Source organism: Cnephaeus nilssonii, assembly GCF_951640355.1.
Source record: "Cnephaeus nilssonii genome assembly, chromosome: 13".
Taxonomy (NCBI): domain Eukaryota; kingdom Metazoa; phylum Chordata; class Mammalia; order Chiroptera; family Vespertilionidae; genus Cnephaeus; species Cnephaeus nilssonii.
The window spans coordinates 39903916-39915921 of record NC_137084.1 but is presented as its reverse complement, the minus strand read 5'-3'; the positions used below and the strand labels follow the sequence as shown (position 1 = coordinate 39915921).

Here is a 12006-nt window from a genome sequence, read left to right as displayed (position 1 = left end):
TTACAGTCTCCTCAGTAGCTTCAGGATTCCCTGCTTGATCTCCTTGGTTCTCACGCCATAAACAATGGGGTTCAGAGCTGGGGGGATCAGGTGGTGCAGGATGTTGAGCAGGATTGGGACATCTGGGGGGATTCTCTTCCTGGCCAGGTTAGTGATGACCAGAACCAGCAGAACTGTGCTGAAGAACAGGATGAGGATGAAGTGAGAACCACATGTGCTCAAAGCCTTGGTTGCAGCACCCTCAGCCTTGATCCTTAGCACAGCTTTCAGGATGAAGGCATAGGAGAGAACAATAAAAATGAGGTCAGAGCCCAGTAAGGTCCAGCCTGTCACAAACTGGTAGAGCCGGTTGAAGGTGATGTCATCACAGGAGAGTTTGGACACAGACAGGTTAGTGCAGATGCAGTTCTTGATGATGTTCTCTGCACAGTATCTGAGTCGGGAAGAAAGAATTGGAACAGGTAGAGAAAAGAGAGCATTCCGGGCCACAACAAATACGGCAGCCCTAGCCACAAACTGGTCAGTGATGATGGATGGGTACCGTAGTGGGTGGCAGATGGCCACGTAGCGGTCATAGGCCATGACCATGAATGTGCAGGACTCCATGGTCAAGAAACTATTCATGATGAACATCTGGAGGAAGCAGGCAGAGAAGCTGATGGACCTGAGGTCAAACCAGAAGATGGCCAGGACCTTGGGGATGACGGTGAGGCAGAGCACAATGTCTAATAGTGAGAGCAGACTGAGCAAGTAGTACATGGGTTGGTGCAGAGAGGCCTCCAGCTGGATGGTGATCAGAAGAATACCATTGGCCCCCATGGCCAGGAGAAAGAGGAGGCTGAGCGGCAGGGACAACCAGTACTGCCAACTCTGGTAGTTAGGGAAGCAGATGAGGAGGAATTCGGAGACTGGAGCAGTGGTGTAGTTTCTGGGTGATGCCATGTAAAGGATCCTGTACAAGCTAGAAATTCAGAGTCCCTGAAAATAAGAACAGAATATATCACAGTTGAAAGTATATATTCTAGATTCAGTAGAACTCAGTGTCCATTAAGAACTCAGTTTCTTAACTTGTCCCAAAGGATTTTTTATTTATTTATTTTTCTTTATGACAAATGTAGCAATATTTATTTAACCAATCCCCTTGCTATACATTTAGTTTGTTTTCCAGATTATCCCTGTTCCTATAGAGTTTGAAATCATCATCATCATCAATCTTCACTGGCATTTAACTGAACACTTGTCATGTGCTAGGCATTATGCAGAATGTATATATTCACAATCTCACTTTATACTTTTTAAAAACACTTAAGAATAATTAATACTGTTATACTAATATCACAGAAAATGAAAGGGTATAGATAAAAAGGAGTGGAGTAGTTTGAACAAAATCAGGAGATCCAGTAAGTTGTGAAGAACCAGGGAATCTGACTCTAGTGTCCATGCTTCCAGCCGCCACACAAGATTTACACTCAACCAGAATAATTCCTTCCTTCAGTGTAGAAGAGATAGCTGTATGGGGAGCTCTGCTACCCAACTCCATACAATTGGACAGAACTCAACATTGGGATTCTGTATTTTCACTCATCAGGAAATACTGGGTTAGAGATAGAGCAGCCCTTGATCTCACCCAAAGGCAGTAATTTCTTTCAGCCCCAAAGAGGGTTTTGATTTAAAGGCATAGAGTTTATCATTCTCTTACTGGATTATGTGTTGTTGTTTATCTTTTTTGAAGGTTCAAGAGTATCTTCTTTGGATCCTTTAGTCAGTACTGAAAGATACAGGAGGAGGTTCATCAAAGGCAGAATGGAAGCTAGTTAGTAGTGAGTGTAGGCATATAAACTAAGGTGACCAGACGTCCCGCTTTTGGCGGGACAGTCCCGATTTTTAACAATTTGTCCCGCGTCCCACGGCGGTTTAAAAAAGTCCCGATTTTTGGAAAGAATGCACGACAAGCTAGGGAACGGCGGGAGAACGGGAAGGGAATATACGGTTTTCGGCGGCCATGTGGCTATTTAGCCAGGATATGAGTTTTAGATTATTTTTGTTAATTTTATAGTGTTAAACTTTAATAATAACAAATAATTGTTGAGAACTGATTATCGAGAACTGCTTATCAAAGTTCGCATTGTTGATCAGTTGTTAGAATTCAACCACCATTGTTTGGACTTAATGAACAATGGCATTTTTTGGGATTGGCAACGACAAAAACATTTTGTAACTGTCTCTCAGACGATACACATCGTACTGCGTGCTAGTAAGCTAGTTAAACAAGTGATGTCATTACAAATCAGCTATTCAGATAATTTAGGTAAGTAATTTATTTATTTCATAAATACATAAATTTTCTTGAACTTAGCAGACAGTACTCATATTATTTATATTTTATAGTGGCGGCAAAAAGTCTAGCGCCGGCCTTGAAAGTGACACTTATGACTTACTTTACGGCAAATTCATGACTTTTTAAATAACAACAGCAATCTACTAAAAAAAATTCACTCAAATGAGAAATATGCCAAAGAATAAAATAATACTATACATAATTTTTATTTATTATATTTGTAAATTATACTTATGTTGAAACTTAAAAATATATATTACAATACTATTTTTGCGTTCTATGAAAATTTTTGTTGCTCCATATAGACCAAATTTTTAATCAAGAACCCCCACCCCCACCCCCACTCCCGGTCAATGGTGTCCCGCTTTACCAATGTTAAAATCTGGTCACCTTAATATAAACCTACATAGGGATTCATTTGCTATATGTGGTAAGCAAAACTGTATATGATTCCTTGGGGCCAGGATCCAATTTCCCTAGCCTGTGGAATCTGTGTTCTGTAAACTTGTCAGCTTTGATTCCAGGTGTCTCTTTAGTTGGGTGCTATCTTATTTTCCTTACTGCTAAACAGAGAACAGGTGACCAAGTGCTAGAGAGGGTAATAGTAATGGCTGTTACATCAAAAAATCAGGAAAAAGCCCAGGATTTATGGCAGGTAGAGAGTGAGCCCAGGAGGCATATAATCAGTATAGTTGGGATTACTGATCCTGCTCACCCATCTCATCTGATAGTCTCCTCCAGGAGATAAAGTATGTCTGAGAAAGTATCAGACTTCAGCTGCCAGAGAAGGTAAGACCCAAGGCCTTTCATTTTTAACATCCCATACTCTCCAAAACAGTACACACACACACACACACACACACACACACACACACACACACACACCTTTCTACCCATTGTGGGGCTTTAAGAAACCAAGGATTCAAAGGTTAAAGGTGGGGCTTTAAGAAACCGAGGATTTGAAGGTTAAAGCTGGAGTAGGGACAAGTATATGTCAGTTCTGTCCTGTTGTTTCATATGTGATTAGGAAAATGACCCTCATTGAGAATCAGAGAAATAAGGATAAAAAGCATACCTGCTTTTCTGAAAGCATATCTTCCTTTCCAATAATCTCAAGTTCAGGACCAGAGAGTGACTTGATCTATTTGAACAAGTGAGAAAATAGTCAGTGCCTTCCCTGTACCTGGTCTTAATGTTAGGCATACAAATATGCATCATGGATTTAGCAAATATCTCCTGAGAACTTAATAGAGAAAATTTTTTAAAAGCACTTATAATGCAGTATAAATGTTGCCCTACTAAAGGTGATCTTACAGTAAGAAAGGGACATACATACAGATAAATAAAGCAATGTGCTGTGGTTAAAAAGTTGGCTTCAGCCCAGCCAGTGTGGCTCAGTGATTGAGTATCAACCTATGAACCAGGAGGTTGCAGTTCAATTCCCCTTCAGGGCACATGCTCAGGTTGCGTGCTCAGGGTTGCGGGCTGAGGGATGTGGGCACAATCCCCAGTGGGGGATGTGCAGGAGGCAGCCAATCAATGATTCTCTCTCATCATTGATATTTCTATCTCTCTCCCCCTCTCCCTTTTTCTCTGAAATCAATAAAAATATTTTAACATATTTTTATTGATTTTAAAGAGGAAGGGAGAGGGAACAAAGGGGAATCACACAGAAGGTAGGGACTCTCTTTTTGGTGAGTTCTGAATAGTTCAAAAGAGAAGTGATTATAATCTGAACAAAGCCCATGCAAGTGAAAAAGAAAGGTTATATCTGAGGGATGGGAGGACCACAGAATTTAGCGTAAATGAAGATTAAAGGGGCAGAGAGAGACTGGAGTCAAGAATGTCACTGAGGATCTCTAAAACATATTTAAAGAATCTTTATTAACTGATACAGGGAAGACATGTCATTTTCAGACCTATATAGCACAGACATATTCTCTCAGGCAGTTATATACTTTTAGCTCTGTTTTGTAGTTCCTTTTAAATTCCTTAATAGGTGAACCATTTTTCTTCTCAGACTGTATACTCCTCAGTAAAACTGAGCCTCCTAATCTGAGAAATGAGGAATTGTTGGCTATGTGGGCATTGTTTTGATCTCCAATATTCAATGCTATTAGTTTGCATTCATGGGCTGATATTCACAAAGAAGTTGTTATAATGGTTCCTTGTTCTAAGCACTCATGAGCAAAACATAGTCTCTCATTGTAAAATATTGACAGTCTGGGAAGGTCAGACAAGTATTGAGGTAGCTAAAATTACAACAGAAGATTCAAGCCCAGCTATGATTGCCTAAAAAAGGAGTGATCACCTTGGCTGATCACCTTGGGTCAGAAGGAAGACTATGACACAACCAGATACAGAGGCTTGACCTCCTAGCCATGTGGGTGGTAGTCTTTGAGTCTACCGACGTTTTGGACACACAACCCTTTATTATCGCAGAATGACTCAGCCTCAGCTCTAAATGAAATAACAGCTTTAGGTCACGCTTACACCAAGATCTACTAGTAAGTGTCTTGGCAGCTTTGACATCTGCACCCTATTAAAAGAGTTCTATCTTCTATGTATAATTAGGTTCCCAAATTCCACTTCTTTCTCACAGTTTTCCTGGACCTAACTTAAGACTCACCGTCTTCAGAAGCCTGCACAATTGCTGTTTCTGTCTGGTAGAAAAAGCACTGAAACTGGCCCTCCAAAGACTCCAGAAGCTGTTTTAAGGGCCCTGGCTCCACTATGCCTCTTCCCTCTCCATTACTCCCAGGACATGTGCTCTTGTTAGGAACCTGTACCCTGAATCTCTGGTCTATTTCTCAAGAGAGTATACTATAAAAAGCTTAATTCAGCATTGTGAATAGAGTGAGGGAGGAGAGATCAAAAGCTCTTGGGGGCCCTAATCGGTTTGGCTCAGTGGATAGAGCATCCGCCTGCAGACTCAAGGGTCCCAGGTTCGATTCCGGTCAAGGGCATGTACCTTGGTTGCGGGCACATCCCCAGTACGTAGTGTGCAAGAGGCAGCTGAATCGATGTTTCTCTCTCATCGATATTTCTAACTCTCTATCCCTCTCCTTTCCTCTCTTTTAAAAAAAAAGAAGTCAATAAAAAAAAACCCTTGGGGAATCTAAATAAAGAAAAAGAAACTCTGGGTAAAGAAGGGGGGAAATCGAGTAATGAGGATCTCCTCGGGAAAAAATTCTACGTGGGTAAGAACTGGAATAACCTATTCTCAGCCCTGTAGCTCTGTACAGGGAAATGATAGAGGAACATCCCCAGCAATCAGAGGAACATGCATCTCAACGGACAAGGCAGGCAGGGAGCACTTTCCCTCTGAGCCCTTCTCCTGCAATGGGAACATTAGTAGTCTGGACCCAAGTAAATCCCTGGGAGTGACCTCGTTTATCATATGGTCTTATGTCTAAATGTTACCTTTTTGTCTAAAGTCTGCTTCCTAAGTATAGTTGTAGAAAGTGCCGCTGTTAACCATATTCACCTTCCACAGAGCATCACTCAGCATTGATTCCTTGGGAAAACAGTGGAATTGTCACCAGCACAGCCACCACTCTAAACTGATGCACAATAGGACCTGGAAAATAGCCTCTCCTGTGAAGGTCTCCAGATGCGTCTTAGAACAGGGATACTCAGACTAAATGTAGGCTCTTTGGGTCTTTGAGCACAGGAATCCTGGAGAGAAGCAAGTAAGTGGACTCAGGTTCTAGGTCTTACACTTTCCTACCTACACTTTCCCATTCCCTCCGTTCATTAACTCCTTTCCTGTCCTACCTTGGGACCTGGAGGTTCTGAGTGCAACAGCAATGACCTTGGCAGCATCAAATAAAGTTGATCAATGAAGAAAATGATTACATGAGTCAATCATCATCCAATAAAAGTATGTTGCCAGAGCATGCAGTTTATACTGGGCAAAATATCCTAGTCCTCAAGGTTTCTTATAAGTAAACAATCCCTCTCCACTCTCAAATTACAGGGCTGTGTCAGAGACAACTGGAGGCATAAGAGAAATGATATATAATAAAACTAATTTTGCCATAGGCTAATTGATATAAACAAAGATAAGTTTCTACGGCATATTCCTGGTCTCAGAAATATCACCAAACTTCTAAATAAAGACCCCAAACACTTATTATGTTGAACATTGAAATAAATGTGAGCTATACATACATTTTTTTAAAAATTAATAGAAATAAGTAAGATAATTCTTTTCAAACCCACTATTTCAGTCCGTGGTGGGGAGTGGCTGGAGCCTATCCCAGAAGCTCAGGTTACAGAGTGGAAGCCACCCTGGACCGGACACCCTTCCATCAAGGGCACACGCACACTCACTCAGATGGCACAGTTTACCCACATCAACTCATCTAGCATGCACATCGTGAGGATATGGGAGGAAGCTAGAGTACCTGGAGAAAACCCATGCAGACATAGGGAGAGCATGTGAACTCCACACTTACAGTGGTCCAGGCCACAGTAAATTTTTTTCCTCATCAACATTATAATGAAACAATGTTGAACAAAATGATATTATTTGAGGACCTCTGTATATGTCATATACAACATACAGTATATATAATATATACTAGTAAATATGTACATATACATGTCTTATGTATGTGTATATACTGTATATCTCCACAGCTTTCTTGCATCTATTGTTGCTGTTGAAAATATGCTGTCAGTAAAATTGCTGTTCCTTTGTAAGTTATGTATCACCTCTGTGGGTCTTTTTAGGACATTTTGTCCTTGGGGTTTTAGAATGTTAGCAAATGTGCATAGATTTTTCAACATTATTCTGTTTATGATTAATTACGCTTCTTGAGTCTGGTAGAAATATAATTTAGCCATTGTTTGAATAGTCCTCTTCCCCTATTTTCTATATTCCAATTAAGAGTATATTCGGCCTTTTCAGTCAATTGTCTTTATTTTTTCACTTCTATTTCACATTTCATTCTCTTTCAAATTGCACTGCTTTTAGATTAAGCTCTTCAACTTTCGCTCCATTTGACCTATTCTCAACTCAGCTTTGTCAATCTTTTGTAATATGTTATTCTTTTGTTTATGTCAGTTTCTTGTAACTTAGAAGCCATTGCCTAATCCAAAGTCATGAAGATTTATCCCCATGTTTTCTCCTAAGAGTTTTATAGTTTTAACTCTTACATTTAGGTTTACATACATCTTAAAATTAATTTTTGCATATAGTGTGATTTCATTTATTTCTTATAGTAGCATTTTATAGATTTGAACTGACTTTTTTCTATTCCTTTTAACTTTGATGATAGAGTTTCTAGTTCAAGAGCACCCTTTCCTGTCATCATGAAGATCAGTTTATTTAAAGAATAATAACGTTGCTGGGAGCGCAGGGAGAGGTTGCCCTGTGATCTTCTATTTCTTTAGGATCTTGAACCTCCCACTTCGTTCCTCTTTTCTTTTTATTACCACATCTCTAAAGAGGCACCTTTTTCCTGATCTCCGCCTAACTGCTCCCCTGCTGGCCCGATTGCCCCTAACTGCCCTCCCCTGCTGGCCCGGTCACCCCTAACTTCCCTCCCTTGCCAGCATGGTTGCCCTAACTGCCCTCCCCTGCTGTCCTGATTGCCCCCATCTGCCCTCCCCTGCTGGCCTGGTCGCCCCTAACTGCCCTCCCCTGCAAGCCTGGTCCCCCCCAACTGCCCTCCCCTGCAGGCCTGGTCGCTACCAACTGCCCTCCCCTGCTGGGCATCTTGTGGCAGCCATCTTGTGTCCACATGGGGGCAGCCATCTTTGACCACATGGGGGCGGCCATCTTGTGTGTTGGAGTGACAGTCAATTTGCATATTACTCTTTTATTAGGTAGGATTTTTATTGATTTCAGAGAGGAATGGAGAAGGAGAGAGATAGAAACATCAGTGATGAAAGAGTGTCATTGAACAGCTGCCTCCTGCATGTCCCACAATGGGGACTGAGCCCACAACCCAGGCATGTGCCCTAACCAGGAATCAAACCCAGACCTCCTGGTTTATAGGTGGACACTCAACCACTGAGCCATGCCATCCAGACAAGAGATACTATTTTTTTTAAAGTGCTTATATAGAGTCCCTCAACAACACTTTACTCTCTTAAGACTGTGTCCTTGAAACAGCCTTTAGTGTGTGAATGGTAGGTGGAAGTACATTTCACCTCCCAAGAACAGGGCAGTGGATGAGAAGTCTCTGATTACCCAGGTCAAGCTTCTTGGTCACTGTAATCACGTTCTGTCAATGATCCTCAACAGTGCATATATGTGTGAGTGCAGTTGTTACTGTGATTTTGCACTTTGGCTATTATGTTCCTAACTGGTTTTATTGTCATAAGATATATCTGGGTTTTTAAACGACAACACTGAAGATCTTGTTAATAGCAAATTTTTCAGACTATTCTGTCAATATTTTAGGAAGAATAGTATATTTCTTGCAAATAGTAATTAATTTTAATTTTTATATATGTGTCCTTTATTTACTAGTTCAATTTTATTGTATCAAGTTGATATAATAATACTTTAGTAAATAATTTCAAGAAGTTGATTAGAATAAAACAACTTATTTCTGATTTTAATAGCAATTATATACTTAAAAAGGAAGAATTATTCTTCCATGTTAATAAACTGGCTTTTAATTTTTGTTCTATACATTTTTTAAAATAATTCATTTTTTAACTTTTTCACTAGCCTCAAAATTTATGGAGTTTGTTCTGTAATATTTAAACATTAATTTATTGCATTACTTATTATTGATCCAATGGATTTAATTTCTATATTTTCTCATATTAAAACATTATTTTTCTCTGTAATTATTCAATATAGGTTTAGAACTTGGAATGTAAAACTAGAGAGAGACTAAGTTGCTACATGATATTAATGAAAAAAGTTATCATGTTGAAGTCACAATTTTCTCATCTTAAATATGGAGATATTAAACCTTCTGACAGAGGGTTGTTGAAAGGATAAAATCACTTTTACTTTTTCATTAAACAAACATTTGTCCTTTTTGTACAAAACACTATACTACATGTTAGAAATAATGTACATCAAAGAATGGTTTCTCCCACCTTAGAGAAAGAAACCAAACTGAGCATAAAGTTACGCCAAGAATTACACTAGCAAGAGTAATAATGTCATTGTTGAATCCTTAATATGCATTATTATTAGAGTTATTACCCGATATTTTATTTTATTTTCATAATGAACTAATGGAATACATATTATAGTCGACAACTATATTAACAATTTCTAATAAGGAATCAAAAAATGTTATAGCTGGAAATGTGCCCCCAAAAAAGATATGTTGAAGTCCTAATCCCAGATAACTATGAATGCAACCTTATTTAGAAGTAGGGATTTTGTAGATGTAATCAAGTTAAGAGCTACCAGTTAACAAAAAGATTAATGAACTTCATTTCAACCACACCCTGTTTGTATATCCCAAGTTTAAAATGTGTGTTTGGGAAGATGATTATCAGACTCTATTTTTGGCAAGTCCTGGCCTTTGTTTTTTATCTCCTCATGCCTGGAAGTTGCCAAATTTTTGATCCATTTCATACTGATTTCTTCATGATTGGCAAAGTCCTCAGAGCTGAAGTAGCTTTAAATCCTGAGTTTATCTCTCAGGATAACCTTCTCTAGTTTTGACTTTCATTCTTAACTCTTGTGTTTTTAAAAGTATGTTTCTATTTTATTAGTTCAAGCAAATTTTTAGTGATAATTTAGCTGGGTAAATGTTTGAATATTGACAAGTATTTTATGCATATATAAATAGAGTAATACATATAATATACTAGATGCCTGGTGCATGAAAATTCATGCACTGGAGCAGGGGTCCCTCAGCCCAGCCTGCCCCCTCTCACAGTCCGGGAGCCCTCAGGGGCGGGAAGCGACCTGGTGATCAGGGGAAGGCGATGTCCCCATCATACCTCTGCTGCTGCCACTGCTGGCAGCACAAGCCTCGGCCAGCCCTGGTTACCTGAGCCTCAGGCAGCCCTGGGTGGCTGGGCAGCCACCATCTGAGGCTTGCCTGTGCCTCAGGCATCAGTTGGGCAGCCACCATCCAAAGCTTGCCTGCACCTCGGGCCAAGGGACCTGGGTGACTCAGGAGGCAGGCGCGCGAAGCAGCCAGACCCACCTGCCGCCCCAGCGGGGCTGAGGGGACTGGGGGCCGCCATCTTGTGGCTGTGGGTGCCGCCATCTTTGAGGGTGTTGCAGTCAATTATCATATTCCCTCCTTATTGGCTGTGGGCAACACCATCTTTGTGAGAGTGTGATGGTCAATTAGCATATTCCCTCTTTATTAGATAGGATATGTTATACATATGATTTTATGTCATATATACGTACTTCTACAGTTTTTTGATACATATTGTTGCTGTTGAGAATATACTGTCAGTTCGATTGTCATTCCAATGTAGGTAATGTATTGCCTCTCTGGCTCTCTTAGAACTTGTTGTCTTTGAGGTTTTAGAATGTTCGCAAATGTGTATAGATATTTTTTTTATTATTCTGCTCATGATTAATTAAGCTTCTTGAGTCTGAAGATAATTCAGTCATTATTCCTTTGAATATTTCTTTACCCTCTCGTTTTCTATATTCTTTTGTAGAAATCCAGCTTGGGGTATATTGAGCCTTCTTATTAAATTCTCTTTACCCTTTCACCTTTATTTCATCTTCTACTCTCTTTCATTGTACTGCTTTCAAATTAAGCTCTTCAACTTTAGCTCCATTTGACCAATTCTCAACTCAGCTGTGTCAATTTGATGCTATTTTTCTTTATATCCATGACTAATCCTACATTTTTCAGAAGGTATTGTTCTTTTTTTCAAATATACCTGGTTTTCTGATAGATTAATCCTCCATTCTGATGTTTTTGGACTCCATCTTTTGTTTCTTTGGCCATTGTAAACATAGTTGTTATAACATGTTAGATAATTTTTTTTATGGCCTAAGCCCATTTTATTGACTTTCTTTCATAATTCTTCCACCAAAGACCTAAGTTAAAATCAAGTCCCTAGCAAAACAGTGTGACCCCTTCCTCTTTCCCCAGAGCCCTCCACCCCTCCCCATGTTTGTAAGGGTGGAGGGCTAGCTATTTTCATCCCCCACCAAACCTCAAAAGAAAAAGACCTACTGCCTAGCAAACCCTGCCCCTTGGCGCCACCCTCCACGGAGTTGATCCTGGTTGCAGGAGTCTGTGGTAAGAACTTGGGATCCAGCTGGAGTTCTAAACCCCAGGAGGCATGGCCAAGGTACAATCCCTGACCACTTGGTAATCTGGCTCAGAGCCCCCTAGCAACACTGTTGTGCCAAGCATCTAATTCCCAGAGGCCCAGCTGCATACTTTCAGGGCAGGGAGGATTCAAGAATGGGTCTTATCCGGGAGCTGGTGCAGGTAAATGCAGTCACACTTCAAGTGACAGAAAAAGACTAATCTAGAATGTCTTTGAGTAACAAAAACTCAGAAACCAGCCCTGAGAAGAGATGAGATTGTATGTATAGCTGCCCATGTCAAGTCTGATATCTTTAGGAAGACACCATTATGTAGGAAAGGAGTGGAATGGGGGAAGAGAAAAGACAATACAAAATTTTTAAAATTATGCCTAATTAAATTCTTTGGGTGTGTGTTTTGTGTAGGTCTCAGCCTACAAATAGTGATGTTATT

General features: G+C 40.0%; 1 protein-coding gene across 1 annotated transcript; it reads right to left on the bottom strand.

Annotated features, from left to right (window-relative positions):
• Nucleotides 1-957, bottom strand: LOC307109632 (olfactory receptor 56A4; the record flags this gene model as incomplete). Its single annotated transcript, XM_079788451.1, has 1 exon — nucleotides 1-957. The coding sequence occupies exon 1, from the start codon at nucleotides 940-942 to the stop codon at nucleotides 1-3; it is 942 nt and encodes a 313-aa protein (XP_079644577.1). The 5' UTR covers nucleotides 943-957.
• Nucleotides 958-12006: the final 11049 nt, after the last annotated feature.